Source organism: Mycteria americana, chromosome 1 (genome assembly GCF_035582795.1).
Source record: "Mycteria americana isolate JAX WOST 10 ecotype Jacksonville Zoo and Gardens chromosome 1, USCA_MyAme_1.0, whole genome shotgun sequence".
Classification (NCBI taxonomy): Eukaryota; Metazoa; Chordata; class Aves; order Ciconiiformes; family Ciconiidae; genus Mycteria; species Mycteria americana.
Window position 1 is genome coordinate 35057104 of NC_134365.1, and position 18379 is coordinate 35075482.

At 46.3% G+C, this 18379-nt stretch overlaps 1 protein-coding gene across 2 annotated transcripts in view; it reads right to left on the minus strand.

The window, feature by feature from the left end:
- SLC38A1 (solute carrier family 38 member 1) overlaps positions 1-17374 on the minus strand; it is a 42625-nt gene extending 25251 nt beyond the window's left edge. For both annotated transcript variants that reach the window (XR_012774439.1, XM_075494507.1), the window contains exons 1-3: positions 17147-17374; positions 8348-8560; positions 545-620 (exon numbers count right to left, since the gene is read on the minus strand). Coding sequence is in view for 1 of the 2 variants with exons in the window: in XM_075494507.1 (XP_075350622.1) it covers positions 545-620; positions 8348-8466 (195 nt within the window). In the remaining variant the exon portion in view is untranslated. The remainder of the gene's footprint in view (positions 1-544; positions 621-8347; positions 8561-17146) is intronic.
- Between the last annotated feature and the right edge of the window lie 1005 nt (positions 17375-18379).

The window sequence follows — 18379 nt, forward strand, 5'->3', positions numbered from 1 at the left end:
GAATGAAGCAGGGCAATACATCTATGCTTCAAACTCCATGTTTTGCGATATATCAGACAGAAGTAACTACTGCTATGGAAACGACTTAATAAAAATTGGTTTGAAAGAGGAAAAAGCGTCACTGAACCCTATCAGACCTACGCTCTGATTGCTGTCCTATAGATTTCGTAGACTGACGTAAATGGTATAGGCAATACACAACTCATACTGTACTTTCAATTTTAAACCCCATCTTTAAACCCCATCTTACGCCTGTGAAACACCTTAGGTGCGTGATTTATATATTGTAAGGCCATAAGAAACCACCAGGACTTCCTGCCTAACACAGGCCAGAGGGATTCCCTTGCCTCAACTCGACCAAAATGGTTGGGTTTTTTGTTTTTTGGGTTTTTTAAAGTGCTGAGCACAGGCAGTTCCTACTGGAACCTGAATTTCAGTTATAATTATGTGTGCCCAGCACTTTTGAAGACCATGTCTAAAGGCTCTTCATATGCACAACGTATAGTTCATTTTGACAGGGGAAAGAACAGCAAGAGAGACTTACATATTCATCACATTTCTTCTTCTCCAGGTGGCTGTTTGTGAGACTTCTTCTGCTTTCTCGATCCGAAATAAACTTGCTGAAAGAAATCAGAGGATTTATTTCCAGCGTTTAGAAAATGCGAACACATTAACTCCATGAGCAACATGTGATTACAAGATACGCAATGTATGAAAACTGTATGCAAAAAGAGGTCAAACTCATAACCATTTAATGAGCCAGATTATGCTTCACTGATACCAGCATACATTGGGCATCGATAAAGGCAACACTAGCACAAGATCAGAATAAATGTATATATACAGAATGGTCTTTTAGGAGATTTACTAAAGAAGAAGCTCAGTTTTGTGGACGGGCAAGTAATTTGTTTGCACTGACACTAAGAGGAGATACTTCTCCAGGTGTCCTGCAGAGGTATGTGTGACCGGTACCCCCCGCTCCCAACGCCTGCTAACGTGGTTTGCATAACTAACACCATTTTATGAGGCAAGCAGCCATTCTCTGTGACTGAGAGGGTCATGTATTCATTCCCTTTCCCTCATTATCAGGCCCTGAAGGTCCTGTGAATCAAGCAGACAAACCAAACAGATTTCTTCTTCCCCTCCCTATTGGCTTCAAGACTCCTGGGCGCCAGGCTGATTACCCCCTTCCTTGCCAGCCCTGAAGGTCCCAGGCCCCCGGCCCCCCCGGTGGTGGTGACGGCCCCACCACAGAGCAGGGAAGCCTAACAGCACCCAGAGCACTGTCCACAAAATCAAGCAGTTAGAAGTCCGAAGTGGGGAACCTGGACCAGAGCTGCTGCTGGACAGCGAGACCCGGGACCCCCGATGGCCAGGGATGCCCCCACCGTCCTCTGCTTCCTCCAAGGATTGAGGGGGTGACTCGTCTTCTTTTATATGATTTTTGAGTCTAGATTATGACTGTTATATTGATACAGCAAACCATGTATTAAGATTTGACCCGATCTGCAGAAGGTCCAGGTGATTAGAAATTATAAGTTAAGTTGTATAACAAATTCTGTATTATGCTACTTATAGATTGTACTACATTGATTCTGCTTGTAGAAATCCTGTGCCATTCTAATAATAAATTCTGTGCTATACTAATCTTAATATCTTGTTAGGAAAATAAAGCTTTAATCGTAACTACAATCTAGTGCCATCATCATTCTGCCAAGGATCCCTAAAAGACCCTGTCTGTCCCCTCGGTGTCGGGTGACACTGCAGCACCCTGCAAAACCCTAAATTGCCACCATTGGGTCGGCATGGCTGGAGTTAAGAGGAAGAAGAGGTGCCGCACGCAGCCAGCACTGCCCGGACCATTCTGAACCGGGTGACGTGCTCTGTTGGTGCACCGTTCTGGGCTACCGGATTTTCATTTAAGTGTCTTTCAAAACTCAACGCTGAATTCACCATACTGCAAAATTAAACACTTCTGTGCAGGGAAGCACAGAATAAACAGCTTTTCTTTCTCTGCACCCTTTACTTCTTCTGTGTCCTTGATACATCCACATTTAGGAACTTTCCGTCACCAGAACAAGACTTGCCTCCTGCGGCTGTGTCGGTATCCTTGGGATTTACGACACTTCTGATTTGGATGAGCTGTTATTTTCTCCCAGATTCCTCTCTTCAGCAAACATTTTAGTTTGTATAGAGCATTCTTTCAGCTTTTCATCTTTTCAAGGTTTATGCACAATTAAGTCCCTGGCATCTTCGTTAATCCACTGATGGTTCTTAGGCTGCACTGGCTAATGCATCAGCCATTGTACGTGTTACATACCTAACCAAGGGCTGTCACCAAGTGTCAGAGACCCTTTTTGCTGTAGGTAAATTAACGTGGCTCTTCTTAAATTAAAACAGACAAACAATACGCTGAACACAAAGAGCAGCACTGCTGCTCCTTTCCCACAGCTGGGAACGTCTACTGGCTGGGGATGTATAGTTCAAATTGTGACTCAAGACTGTGCATCATTTGAGTACATCCAAAGGTATTCAGGCTGGTAATATAACCGTGAACTCATAAAGACAGAGCTCTATCAAACTTCCGTACTACCCCGGTTGTGGCCTAATTACTAGCAATATATGCTAGCACAGCTTCTAAGTGTATGCCAAAATCATGTAGTTGTAATGCTGCTGACTTGGCTTCCACAGCTGACACACTCTGTCTTTAACATTTTGTGTACTACATACAGGTTTTGAGTTTATCCCTTAAATCCAGGCATAGCTGGCAAAATGTATGTAGTATTTTTGCTGGTTTTGTTGCAACTTTGACTCCTACCCATTGGTCTGCTTTGACTCCCTTTATATCAATAAAAAACAGCTATAGGCTTCTCCTATACTTCTTAAACTACTAACTTCAGCAACTAATTTGCTGTAAAATACAGACACTGTGCCAGGTTTACCAGTTGGAATAGATGGCTAACTAACTAACTAATGCAGTTGGAATAGATGGCTGAACCTCCCCTGTTTTAAGAAGTGAAAAGCGACCACTTCTAAGATAGACTGGTCCAAAATTAACTTTCCAAAGCTCACCATGTAGGTGTTTCACCCTCATGGAATAAAATCTCAACCTGATTCAGAGCGTGTGCTTTTTTTTTTCCATGTCTGTTTAAAGCCCACCTCTTGAACGCAGGCAGCAGAGTGTGAACGGTTTGAAAAAGACATTGCAGCTCTCTCTCGAAGCACCCCGCAGGCAATTTGTACAGGCAGGAGCACAGAGAAGAGTTTTGTCTCTTTTGGATTTGTAAGCGCTGCTGGGAACATCTGTGGGCTTTGCCTTCTTCTGTCATTTATGGAGATCATGTGTCATTTTAGATTTTGTCAGAGTTATGATAGAAGTAACTAATCTGCTCCCCCCACTTCTCCTCATACCTCTGCAGCCAGTCCCCCCTTAATAACTACAAAAATAACAAATTTGTAGATACTATTATTATTGCCACCTGGTATTAAAGTTCAATGAAAATTATTGTTAAAGAACTAACACATGATACAGACAACACTTGAGTAATATTGCTTGAATATAAAGCAACCGTGGGACTTTCCATTAGAATACTTTTGACAGAGTAAACAGCTTCTGCAGAACTGGTATCTTCTGTGGCCAACAAACACATTACTTCCTTCTGGATGGGACTTTAAGAAAACTAGTCTGATTTGATAAATTGATCCAAAGTACTTTCTTTTGAGTTAGTCCTACATTAAAATGGACTGGGCTTGTTGTCCAGCCTCTCCTCTCCTATTATAAGCTGGGCTCCTCATCCACCCCAGGTTTACCACGTCGCACTGCACATTTTTCTCCATTTATGCTGTGTGATGTGTATGGGAGAGCAAAGTCAGACATGGGAACGTGGCCACCGGGCTCCCAAATCACACCTTCTACGAGGTACATAGCATTGCGCCCAGCTTTTTTACGGGGGGCTTCCCAGCACCTGCCTCCCAGCCCCAGGACGGCTTGCCCAGAAAGCTCAGCAGTGGTGGGGGATGTGGGGTCCGCCTGATCCGGAGGCCGTGCTGCATTTGCTACTGCAGGCAAATTAACCTGCAAGTCCAGACAAGAAGGTTGCCTCGGGACCACGTGCGGTAGGTGGTACAGGCATACCATATGACAGCCGAAGTTTCCCATAAATGGAATGTATTACTGAACTTAAATTAAAAATTAGGGAGAAGGTAATCCCATGGATTGAACAGAAACAAATTTTCCCAATATTTTGCTTTTTATAAACTTTTTTTTCATTTCAGAGTGGTTTTTTTTCCCCTACAGCATGTGAAAGGGAACATATCTTAGTCAAACCATGACATGCATCTGCTCTGCTTAATAGATGTGCTTAGAAAACAAGCTATTCATTGTCACAAAATGTTGTGTATTTGACATTTATAAATATGACACGAATGAAGTGAAACGACTGTTTACTCTGGCCTCTCCCAGCCCTCCCAAGGACTAGAGGCCACTGTGACAGGTGCTGTGGAAATGTGCAGTAGGACCGCCTGTGCCATCAAAGCCCTGTGACTCCCTGACAAGCATGAAATCCATTTGCACTGTTTGTTGTCTTCATTTCGAACGCTTTACTCATCATTAAAAGACACAACCTGTTCTTATATGTTTCTCTTTTCCTGTTGTGCTTCCTACATCACAGCTGAGTATAAGCAGCTTATACAAAACTTTTCAGACATGTTAATAAAATATCCTGGCCAAAAAATAATCAGCTGATCCTTGCGATGCATGAAGCCTCACGGTTGGCTTGGAAGGAATTTCTTCATCTAATACTTTTCCTGGTTTGATTTAGTGCAAAGTAGAAACTTAGGCTTATGGATAAAGTGGTTTTAAAAGGACCAGGTTTAACTATGGTTTCCAAATTTAATTTATTAAAAGACTTAAATGAGGAATGTTTGATTAAGGCGATATCCCTGAGCTAACCATTTTGGCCAAGCAGAGTTAGCCAAAAACCATTCAGCCATCTCAGATATATTTAAACATAATTAAATTAAAGTGATGTTTGACAATGCCTTAAACATTTGTTAGAGAAAGCTAGTTTTGCCAAGATGACAGAACTTTATCCTTAGGCAGCTTCTTAAACTGAGCTCTAGCTTGAGCAACAGCAAAGATTTCCAGGGCAGGCAGGAACAAGAAATACAGAAGAAACCTTGGTCTGGCTTACACTATGAAACTGGGACCAGATCTGGGTATACCTACTAACAACCTTGTTAACTGAACAAGGGGTGTGGATAACTTACTAGTAGCTGTAAACCCAGACATTCAGCCAGCAGCTTCCTGAGAGCATCATCGTAGTTACAGATAAACAGTAGGTCACCTAAATACTGGTTTACAGTTATGTGCAGAGATGGCAAAGTTTCATAGCCAGTGTACATGGTTAAAAGGCACCAAATCCATGTCCGGATTTGATGCAAGTCTCTTTATCAACATTCCCAGAAGAAATTCAACATCTGCATACAACATCTGCATACCCCTCCCAATACAGCCCCTTCCAAACAACATCCCCTCCCTACATACAACTCCCTACATACAGCCCAGAAAAGGCTGGAAATCTGAAGGAAACTAGAGAATTTTCCAAGATCAGGAAATATTTGGAGTTTACAACCAGACCTAAATTCAGCTTCTCCCTGGTGTCCCTTCTCCAAAAGACCCTTAAAAACTCTGCTCTACATTGAGCTTGAAAAATTATGCATTGGGAGAAAAAACATGCTTGAAATGAAATACAGAGTGCAAAACCACCAGGTTGAAACAACAAAAAAAGTTAGTTGAAAATTACAGATCTAATCTAAAGCTCAAGTGAAATCAACAGAAAAAGTCCCACTGATTTTGATGGACTTCGGAGTTTCACAAGGCCTCGCACCGTGTGCCAGGCAGCACAAAATTATTTCTTCCATATGCCCGTTAACCTCTTATTCCACGGAGACGGGGCATTTGCCAAAATAGTCATAGAAAGGCAATAACCACATCCTTTCAGGATGCGTTTGGCACGGGGTACAGAGCAGGCTCTGCCCACCAGCTCATCACCCGTGTCGGCGTGGAGGTGCCTGCACCGACCGGGCAGTGGCCATGGGCGGCTCGGCCACAGCCCCCGGGGATGCCGATGGGGCTGCACCAGCGCCAATGTGCTGCTGCCCTGGAAGCTGCGGTTGGTGCAAGCTGCCTTGAAACTCTTATTTTAGACATGGAGGGGAACATGAACACACCAGGATATATAGGGAAAAATACTTGCGTATGGGATGCACGAGTAAGTAGCTATCCTGCAAGCACCCCAGCAGAGGGATAAGACAACCGTAATGGGCGACATTCTACAAGCAAATGATGCTCTGCAGAGGAAAAAAGTTATCCAGAACGGAATGGAAAATTGTGGAATATGTTCATCTGCCCTAAGAGCCAGAACAGTAATGAGAAATCCTGTCTCTGAGTTTCTGATGCTCTTTCCTCACCCCACTTTTCTTCTTCCCTTTGCAGGCAGTCTGGATCCGACGCAGACCTTGCCATGCTTACCATGCCCCAACTCCACAAAGCACATCGTGACCGCTGAGGTCAGGCATAGAGGGCACACGTTCCTTCCACACCCTCCATAAACATTCACTGAAAGATGCAGCGCTAACAGGGATTTTCCCCGTAACAGTTACTGGTGGCACCAGCCAAAGCGCTGGGGAGGTGCAGCCAGCCCAGTACAGCCCTTCTCCTCTCAAGGATATAAATCCTCGGCAGATTCCAGGGAGCGAATTTACCACTGTCAGCCCCTGAGCTCCTCGCCTTACCATCTGAGCCAGCAGGAAAGCAAGCAGGTTCATACTGGAACTGTTTTGTTTTGGCAAAGTTGGAGGGGGGTTTTTTCTTGCTCTTGCCTCCCCCCCCCCCCCCCCTTTTTTTTTTTACAGAAGTGGTTTGCATTTTGTTTTGGCACTTTCCATCAAAGCAGTTGCATCAGAAAATTCCTGGCCAGCTCTAACCTTCATCAGCACAGCTGCGCTGCGGTCGCACCACTACACGGTGCAGCTGGCGACCGCCCCAGGACTTCCCCCAGGCAGGCGGCGGGGCGGCAGGCTGGCACCCTCCTGCCGGCGGGGGCTTGCCCACGCCACCAGCCAGGGCCCCCTGCTCGGTCCTGGGGTATGGCCGGCTGGTTTTGCTACGTGCAAGGTACGGCCAACGCCGGGAGCTTATTCCTGCGCCCGCCGCCAAGCTCCCCGTCCACCCGCATGGCCACGAGAGCCACACAACTCTACCCTCACCTGGGAAAAACCAGCTCTTAACTTTGTTTTTACACTAGAAAGTGAGTTTCTCTGGGTAGCCGGAGAAGCTGCTGCCAAAAGGAAGAAAGGGCAAGAGAAGAGGTTTTTAAAGACCATAAACACAGGGAGTGGCAGCCCAGCAGTAAAGGAGCAGGATGATGTGCCAGCAGAGGCTTCTCAGCATCACCCGTGCCGGGCAGGGTTGGATCCCCGCGCAGGCACCGGCCGGCCGGTGTGCTCCACCTCGGCTGGCAATATTTGAACAGGACATTTGATTGAAAAACAGCTCCTTCTTTTACAGCTCACAAAACCCCAGAAGAGTCTGTCAGCAGGTCTTTCCTGTGAACAGGACAGCTCAGCACCTGTTGGAGGCTGGTAGGAAGGCCTGAAGAACGGCTCTCAGGTGGAACAGGCTGCTCTTTGAAATGACTGTGCAGCTTATAGGAAAAGTCTACAGTCTAATTTAAACAAACGTAATGATTTTCACCAATATTGATAAATAGATGCATTTTTTAAACTTGACATGAGTTAGGTATACGTCTCTGTTTTACTGGCTTCTTGCCATCCTCGCTTCAGGGAGCGACAGCCGCTGCCCAGTTTACCTTGCCGAATTGCGAACGTGGACTACGCTCGCTGCCAACACCACCAGCTGTAAATCCCCAGGAGCCTGGGTGCACGGAGGTGGCCAGGCAGGTTAAAATTGTAGTATCAGAGATCAAAGGTCAACAAAGCGATTTGCCCCAAATTATGCCGTTGGTCTAATTGTATTAATTATTATTACTTCTTTCCTGTGTGCAAGCAGACATTTCAAAGTGTCGGCCTTTTGCTACATTATACGTTTGTGCATTTTATTAGACTAATTTGAAAGATTCAAAACGATGAATAAATTGCCACTCTTGTTTGCTTTATCTGCTGTTGCAGCCTATGCCCAACAGATGTCACATATGAAATTCAAATTACATCTTCAAATGGAGCATGACTTGGTAATGAATAATTCAAGACATATACTGAAAATTAGAATGCTGTTTTTAAACAGTGTGTTTCTTAGCACAGGCAGCGTCAGTGGAAAAATACTCACCTATTTATCTGGCCATTTTCCACCTCTGTGAAATCATTTGAATCATTGCTGATGTTATCATCTTCAGGGACAGTCATATTCTGCAATTCAGTCAGTTCTAATCCAGCTTTGAAAGGCATCCTGGGTGAGGAAGTGTACGTATCCAAGTGTTTCTCCAAATATTAGTGTTTGGTTGGTATCTTGTGAGTAAACTGCAGCCACAGTGTCAGCAACCTAAATAAAACACAAGAAAAAACCCCAAGATGTATACCACCAACAGCAGGCAATATCACCAGAAGAAACCAATGAAACCTGGATAAGAGGGACTATCCTTACCAACCAATTTTGTATTGTTAGAAGGACCTCAGGTTATAACCTAAGTGCATTGCAGAACAGTAGTAAGCTCACACGCCTTAATGACATCAACGTCACTAACCTTACAAATTCACTCAGTCCCGCAACCAACTGCTGGAGACAGTACTTGTACTGATAAACTAGTGAGCAAACCAATCCTATTTGTTCTTAGGAAAAAAGATTAACCACCTACAAATCAAGGAACAGAAATTATTTGCTTGTCCAAGTCCCATTTCAATATTCAGTGTTCATCTTCTGTATGTTCTCCATGTTGCCTCTTACTTAAAAATATAAAACATCTTGCGTCCATGCTGTTGCTAAGTGGATGGAACAGAGGGATAGAGTAATCCCAGTACTCTGTTCTACTAATATCCGTATTCCAGGTATTTGAATATGTTAAGTTTTTTTGGTAAAGAGGATGTGCAGAGGATGCTTTGTGTACGGTTAAACTTATTCTGAACAAGAACAGAAACAGACAAAAACAAATCCCTAAGCTCATGTATCATAGGCAGAAAGAGTAATGTGTATCTTGTGTCAAGCAGTTGTTATCTAGAGATCACCTGATCTCTCCTCTGATAGATGTGTTGCTTAAAAGCACCAAGAATAACACCAAAGGCAGATCAGACAAGTCTGCTACAGCGACATATTTCCTCATCAGCAATGCAAATCAACTGAAAGACCAATATTTTCCGGAGTCCGACCGCTCTCGGCTGAGCTACAACTCCAGCATGGTGCTGAGGCAACAGGATGTTATTCACAAACAAGCTCCTGCACCACAACTCTCTCAATTCCCATTTTGTGAATGAATTTTCTGCAGCATTGCCAAACAACGATTCACCCTGGGGTACATGGTGAACGCTCAGATGCCAGGTTAATTTGGGGGCATTTTAAAATCCTCAGGGCTGCCTCAAAACCATCAAACTGCTCTCATGCAACCAAAGAAGCAGGAGCATCCCCGACTCTTGCAGGGCACTACGTCGAGGCAGGAGGACATAGTTCACTTCTTCAGTTATGACATCTGCCTGTTTCAAATTAAGTTTACAGGACCCAATACTTCTGGTTTATACCACATCCCCACTATGCACAAAAGGGCTTTGCAAATGAGCATTTTTTCCCCTGTAAATACTTTCTCAGAAACGTAATTTTATCTGGAAATGCGCTCTTAATTTCTCTTTACATGTGCTCTTAACGTTTCCTCAAGAGCCTAAACCGTCCAAATTGCAGGTGCAACGTTTAAAGGCGAGCCTCGAGGCTTACACTAGGGCAGGATCTGCTCTTTTCTACCGAAGGAGCAACGAAGCACGTGCTTACGGTGGCAGACGGGGCCTGGTACAGCCCGGTGGGAGAATGGGGGGGATGTGAGCTGGGTCCTTTTCAACTCCTCTACAGAGGAGATTCCCACTACAGATACCAGGGGAGCGACCGCTCGGGTATTAAAATGTTGGCACAGTAAAAAAAATAAATGGATTTAGGCTGCTGATGAATAAATGCAGACTGGCAAGCAGAGGGTGGTTTTAGCAGTGACATTCTGGAACAGTCTTCCCGGAGGCTGCGGGGATAAAATAGTCTACCTATTTTGGAAGAGAAGCATGATCTTTTTATAAAAGGATAAAGCCACAGGAGACGGCGACTGCTGAGGTGGCAAGGACCGAGCCTGCTGAATCCTGAAGCTTCTTGTGATTATGAGTTCCTAAAATAAACAATTCCTTAATAGACGTGACAACCTCTGTATCGAGATCTCTATCCCCTGGCATTTAAAAACCCGTGTAAAGGTTCGTCTAAGACTCAAGCAGAGCAGCTTTCCCTTTGGGCACTGTTTTGCATCACGGTCCCCCAGGAGGATTTTCAGAACTGCCTTGACATTGCCTGTGCTTAATAAATTCCCCATTAAGTGTTTCAAAAGCAGGTGCTGAAATTAGCACTCCTGTGAGGTAAACAGCGTGCTGGAGAGCAGACTTCACAGCTCACTGACGTGCAGCTCCTGCGCTGCCGTTCTGCTCCTCCGTAGCTGAAATGCTGCAAGGCCGGACTGGCAGGAAAACGGCTCGCTGGTTTATTTGCAAGGAATCTTTGCAGTGCAACCAGCCTTTTTTTGTTTTAACCAAAATTCGGATTCTACGAAAAACTGATTGACTGAAGGTGCAGCAAAACCTGAGCGCGAGCAGTGCCAGCTGAACCACCAGCAATGGTTTCAGCAGATTCCAGGTTTCAGGCAGACGCGTTGCTCCTGAAGCAGCACGACAGCAGGCACATCTTTGAATCTGCCTCGGGTTCTTGCTAGGTTAAGTGATTTACTAAAAAAACACCAAAACAAACCCCTGAAATAAAAAAAATTGTTGAGTGAAATAATGCATTGCACTTCCAAGTATGAGAAAACCTGATCTCAGTGCCAAAACACAAGGAGGGTGAAGAGAGAGCGGTGGGGCTGGGGACCAAAACTCTCCTGTCACAGCATGAACTCATCACATATCTTTGGCAAAGGATAACCACCTCATCCTTAGCACCTCCATCTGTAAAATTAAGATGGTAATAGCAACAATAACACTCAGTTTGTGAAGTGCTTGCAGATTCAGAGGGAAAGGGTGATAGAAGTGTGATACCTGCGAAAAAAAACACTATGCGAATCGCAAATTTTTTGCAAAGATAACTTTACCTTAGATATATACAGAGCAAACCTTTTGTCATTGCTAACGGCTCCCTCCACGGTCAGTGGAGTACAGGTGGTCACAGGAATTTCACCCCTAAATCGCCTATTTTAAATTTCAAGTTCACAGATGTGACAAACAGCAGAGCCTAAATGAAATCTACAGTCCCTCAGGGCAGGTTTCACATCAACCAGCTTTATTCCCTACACGTTGAGCGTCGGTCCCAGGCTCGTCACTTGGTCTCTACAGCGGAGCCTGGTGCTGCCAGAGGACAATCCGTCCCGGCCCACGGGAAGGGTCTGCAGCCACGCTGAGCTGCTCTCTGCAGATGCAGCAGCTTTGAGAAGCTCCATACTAGCTCCATACTCCATACATAGCCCCATAGTAGCTACTATAAAGAAAATTAACTCTATCCCAGCCAAAACCAGCACACTCCCGAAGGCAGCTTCGACGCTGGGACAGCCAAGCTAAACAAGTCGCCAGCCTCAGGTGTAGGTGCCACTAATGCTGTGGGAAGAAACAAAATAATGGCTTCAACTAATAAAAATTCACCATATGTTGATGCTGAGCTACTGGAAGCAGCATGGTAGTATTTTTACTTTTAAGGCCTTTTCATTCAAGAAATGTCATGAAATAAATGCAAATAAATATGCTATGTTGACAAAAGTTCCTAGACTGAGCTTTATTCTTAATTCACATTGAAAGGCAGTAAATAATCATCTGAAGAGTGACTGCAGCAATCCCAATCACTTCCAGTCACTGTGCCTACTACTCTGGCCCAGCCTTAAACCCCCCCAAAAAGAAAACTTCCAGAGACCTGCCCTCAAACTTCTCTCCAGACACACACATAGTAAATCAACAAGAGGTAAGAATTTTGCTCTTACTTCAAACTCTTCTACTCAGATGGGCAAACACTCCTGCTTGAAGCAAGAATCACCCTGAGAGAAAACCAGGAAAGAGCTAATGACCTTCTAAAGGAACCTCCAAGGTCTGTGTTTGGTAGCTGATCCAGCCCCTCTGTTTAGTAGAAAAAGCACTGCTGTGGCCTAGAAGCTTGGCTTTCTCTTTAAACATCCCATGACATGTCTTGTAAAAGCCATTATGGATAATTTATTCATCGTGTGCTCCTTGCAGAATATGGGAAAGATTACAACTGGTCACAGACTTCAGAAGGAGGACTATGAGATGACACAAGAAGATAAAATGAGTTTATTTTTCTCAAGGATACTGAGACCTTCACAAGCCATTAAAACACATTCCAAGAACGGGGGTCATTTTCTCTGTTGCCTTCTGAAACATCAAAAAAAAAAAAAAATCCCTGCAACTCCAGTTTTCTGGACTGTTAAAATTCCACAACAGCCGTAATGGGCTCAAAAAGTTTGTATTTGAAAAAATATGGTAATACAGACAATCTAACTTTATTTCTTCTGTTGGCTCAAGTATGACTCCTTTCTGGGCAGTACCTGAACGAGCTGTAATCTCAGAAAACGCTTAGCTAGAAGTTGTGTTTTTAACAGTAACATCATCACTCCTGGTGGTAATGGTGATGGCTTAATTCACAGGCCATTTTTTTTTCATATCCTATAAATGGCATCACTCAAAAAGTGCCATCTTAAGACACATGGCTGCCCAAAAGCTGACCCAGTATGCGAGAGGCGTTTGGGTAAGTGGTCGGGTTGGACGACATCTCCCCTGTCTCTGGGTACGGTTTTTGTCACGTGCCCTTGCACACTCACCGGGCACTTCTTTCACTGAGCACTACCCGCAGTCAAACGGTCTTGGGGATGGCAAATATCCAAGACATGCTAAGCAATTTTAACTATGGAATTCAAGGTAATTTGCTTAAAAGCTGAAATATGACTCAACTTTCTTCTCAAAGGGAGTTTTGCCAAGAACTCCTCTTGGTTGGTTACGAGTCATCAGAATCCAGTGCTTGAGCTTCATGCAAGCTGGTTTTTTTCCTGCAAAGCCTGAGATGTGATACGTCTTTCTTTGCTCATACTTTTGAAAGTTTTTCAAAGAGCAATATGACCAGTAAGACTCCATGGATATAAATAATGAAACACTGAGCCTGAAACTCTGCGTATGGACTATTCACTTAAATGACAAAAAGCAATAATAGGCTTTATACGTAACAGTATCACGTTGGGAGGCGGGGAAGCAGCTATCTCCTTTTTGTTCAGCATTGGTGACACCTGACATGTGGAACATAAAGCTCCCGATTTACTCCTCATCTACAGGAAGGACAAAATGGAGAGATTAGAGAAGAGCCACCGAGATAACAAAGAGCTTGGAAATTAAAGACTGACTCACATCCACTGAGCAAACATCTGCAGTGCTTGAAATGTCATTGCCTCCAGCTCCTCGGTACTGCCCCTCTGCAGCAGGCTGCAGCCGCCGGAGCGGCGGAAGGAAGCGGGTTCACCCCGGCCCCGCCGGCAGCCCAGCCCCGGTGGGCTCCAGGGTGCCACGGAGAGCCACCGAGGCACCGGCACGCACCCGTCCTGCCCACCGGCAACACCGCCAGGCCGCGGGCAGTGTGGCGGCCGGAAGGCCTTCCAGCTGCTGCAGCTGTTTGCTCGGTGGCTGCAAGCCACCACCTTTCATTTCCAGGCTTCTTCTCTCTCACACAGCCCCCATGGCACGAGGGATGGAAACAGTTAAAAGATAAGGTTGGGGGCAGGGGGGGAACAAACAAGTGACAGAAGACCTGAGAAGGAAGCTCAGAAGAGGATGCTATAAAAAAGAAGCGATGAGCACAAATGTGGATTCTCAACCTTTCTCTCGGTACGGCGTGACCTTGCGCTGCAACAGGAAAATGTCCCTGCTCTGCCCCATCGCTCTCCACACTGCCATAAAGAAAGGGAAGACAGTCCCAAATTAAGTCTCGACAGGCTACTCAGCTGATCAAAGGCAGGCAAATAAGAAATCATAAAATCCCAGTCTGATTCACCCAGTGATTCATTACTTTAGGCAAAACACTTAAAGATGAGCCATAAAGGAAAATGGTTTTAAGTACATTTTTGTTTTGAGCCCTTCCCAGTCAATTTAGGGAAGGCATTTGGCAGAGGGATATAGTCACATTTTTTCCTAATTATATTTCTCTGTGAAATCCTCTCAACAGTCTTGGTTTTGCTGAAGAGATCCCAGAACGCACCACCACAAATAAACGAACTCTTGCCTTCCACAGAAAGTGGAAGTGCTGTACAAGTGGGGCTTCATGGGTTGCAGCAACGAAGCAGACTATCCAGATGAATTTGTGAGGGCTAAATAGCAGCTCTGAAATTCTTATTTAAGATAAATTTTGTATTACAGAAGGAAGAACTCTTTGCCTAAGTTCATAGGCAACCCACTTTTCCTTCCGCCCCAATTTGCAAGTAATTTCCTTACTTCAGTTTTCTTGACTGTGAGAGACTCAGAGTGATATTTACCTGATAAGGTTACACAAATATTATGAGAGTTAACTGAAAGTTAACACTTTCAACATGAAAAAGCTGCCATTTTTCCCCAGGAGTGGCCACTCAAACTTCTTGAATTGGATTAAGGTCACAGCAATAAATACCTATCAGAAAGGAAACTGAATTCAGGCTTAGAAGATTTAAATATTCCCACAACATCTCATTCGCCTTCACAATACAAACCTTTAAAGTGGCGGTTATTGTCATGCTATGTGCTAAGTGTGTTTCCACAGAAATGAGCAATTTGAGAAAAAGACGGGAGAGCATGGGAGGAAGGAGAGTCCCATTTCTGCTCAGTCACCACTCTTCCCCTGGTAAAGAACAAACCCCCAAACCAGCAAACCCTGACGAAATGTAGGACAGAGACCCAGGACGAGGAGCCCACAAGCAGTCTGGCTGAGAGAGCCCTGCCTCCCCTTCCATCCTTTAAAACCCTTGTAAAAAGCAGGATTTGGACACGGAGGACAATTGCTCCTCCATGTTCTATGGCAGTCTGCAGAAAGCATCGAACAATTCAGAGGATAATCCTCTGCACAGGGGTGTGAGGAGCGTGGCGCTCGCTGCCAACACGTCTCCCGTCCTCACCCGGGCTGGAGAGCCCCGTTGGTCCAACTACAGCATAAATAGTCTCAAGTGACAAGCCAGAGGATGCTGCAGTGTGCTTCAGTGAAGTGCTCTCTCTATGGTGCCTCTTAAAAAGGAAAAAAAAAAAAACCCACCACCTTCCAAAAAGGCAAAGTCAAATAGGAGTCATTCAGTATGACAGTGAAGCAGATCCCATTTTAGTCAGTGAATTTCCACCGAGCCACAGCAGAAGGCCTCTGCTCACCGGGAATATGGCAATTTCTAGATTTCGGACAGGTCTTGCCACTTGATTTCAGCGCAATTTTGGCATAGGCTCCTAGCCTGAAAAGGGCAGTTACTGATACTCTGGATCCTTCAGCAACAGCTGGAATTTCCTTTTAGAGGCTTTTTAAAGAAAGTTGGTACTTTGGCAGCAAATGAAGTAAAAGTTAGACGGAAGGATGCTCTTTCTTTCTCCCCCTGTAGCTGTTCTTACTTTTGATCTAAAACAGTTAGACTGAGAATGTCTTTTTTTTTCCTCCCAGAATGTATTTTATCAATTAACAAGGACCTTTTGCTAATACTTTACTTTTAGAACCATGGCTGGTACATGTTATTTTGCCTTTCAAGCACGAGTAAATCCCAAACAAACCTGAAAGTGAGTGAAGCACCACAAAAGCACAGCTTACTATCATTTGGAATAGAGGTTAGTAGAAATGCCCCAAAGCAGTCCGCGGGACACTGAATAGCCTAAGGCTATGTGGCGGGTTCAGCTGGTGGCACAAGCAGACTACAGTTTCGCCTTCCGTAAAACCAGCTGCCAAACACGGGGTTTATTTCAGTCCCCCTAATGCCACATAAACAAAGCCCGGGTTTACACACCTCCTCGTCTCCTCTTTCACAAGGAGATACGTCCTAGCTACAGGTTGCATTACAAACTCTGCAAAACAATGGAACAAACCCGCTGCCCTAAGAGCAAGCCGGACGCATATACACGCGAGCAAATCCATACCCAGGCGTTCAAACCTGCCCTTTTTTGTTCTCCCTTTCGGCTCGTTAAAAGCGAGCAGCTTAGCTGTTACTATGTATTTACGGAAAAACACGCACACACACACGCACAGGCGTGCGCGCCGTGGGCCCAGCCTGCATTTTCTGAATACCGTAAAACTTCCCCGGACCCTACGGCAGCGCTGGATTTAGGCGAACGGCAGGAACGCTGCCCAGCAAGGCAGGACTAAACCCGCGGCCGCGCATCTTGCGAGGGCTGCGGCACACGCGGCCCAGCCGCGCAGCCCCAGCCATCACGCTGGCCAGGGTGAAACTCTATTTTTTTTTTTGGTGCTGCCAGCGAAAGCTCGTAGCTGCCAACTGCCGGGTTTTGGGGTTTTTTTTTCGTTTTCTTTTTGTTTTTTTTTTTTTTTTTAAAGGCACGCTGCAGCGACTCGCTACGGCAGCATCCCGGCGGGCAGCCCCCCCGCCGCCCGCCCCGGCCGCGGGGAGATGCCGCATGGCCGGCTCCGTCCCCACCCGCCCCGCCGCAACGGTGCCGCTGGGCTCCCCCAGCCCAGCCCTTCCCCGACTCGCTGCGCGCATTTTTCGGGTTTGAAAATCCTCCGCGCCCGGCGGCGGAGGCACGTTTGCCGGGGGGGGGGGGGAGGGGGGGGGCGCTGCGCACACGGCGGAGACAAAGCGCGGCCCGCGGCGGGCTCCGGCCCGCGCTGCGCGGCCGCGGCGCGCAGACAAAGGCTGCGCGGGGAGCCGCGTCCCCGTCCCCCCCGATTGCATCAGCTGCCGCCTACCTTCCCGAGGAGCCGCGGGGATCCCCCGAGGTATAATCCACCCTCTCCGGCGAGACCCGGCCGGAGCACCCCGACAAATAATTACAGTGATAATAATAAAATAAAATTAAAAAAAAAAATTAAGAAAAAGGGGCGAGGACGTGGGGGGGAAATTAAACTGGCGAAAGGAAGACGGCGAGGAAGATGCCGCTCCTCCTCCCGCCGCGGGTGTGTGCATGTGGAGGTGGGCGGGCAGGCGGGAGCGCGCCGGGCGCGCCGCCGCGCTGCGCCGGGACCGGAGCTGGGGCCGGGGCCGGGGCCGGGGTCGCGCCGCCAGGTGCTGCGGGACGCGGAGCCGCGGAGCCCCCGCCGCGCCGCCGCCCCGGGGCCGCCCGCTCGCACGTGGCCCGGGGCAGGGGACCCGCGGGGTCCCCGGCACCCCCCGCTCCCCGGCCGCGTGTGCCTTCAGCGTCTTTCTCTTTTTAAAAACAATTTTTTACTCTTTTTACAACAACAACAACAAAATCATTTTTCTGTCTCTTTTTACGCCACGGCTTGCCTACAGGAGTGCCCCTCCTGCCAGGCAGGCCGGGGTTTTGTGGCATTTTCCCTGAAATGGCCACGGAAGATCTGGCATCATCACGTTACCCAATTTCCTGTTTCGTCATGCAAAATGTATATGCTGCAAATGCTGCCATTTGCGTGAGGGGTCAGAGCATTTCCAACTGGGGCAAGGCATGCTTTTCAGATACAAAGGGGGATCTGATGTACAGGTGATCTGCTGTAGCTTGCTATTTCCATACTAATCTCTAGAAAGCATCGTATGAGCTTTTTGGCTTGGAAAAAAACTTTTAAAGAGCAAGCCTGAAGCAAGATGGCATTGCCGCTGACAAATTTGAGACTGCAGTCCTTGATTTCACGCCGTGCAATGCGTGACTTGCACGGGGTATCACAAGGCAAAGAGTAAAAGGATGCTGGAGCGTGCAGGTTTGGGGGCAGTTTGCCTGGCCGCCTGCAGAGCGGGGACAGCTGCTGGGAAGCTCTCCCGGTAACTCTGCCAGCAGCTTCTCTAGGTTTTTGCTCTGGAAGTTCCCCTACTGGGTCTCCTAAATGTCAGGCCAAAAAGGCAGGTGACACACATGAAGAACTGTGGTTTTCAAATTACCATCTTTGCATGTACAACTTGGATTCCCGTTTTGGTGCTTGTACTGCATTGTTTTTTCACTGGGGTAGCTCTTTGAATGTGAAGGGCTG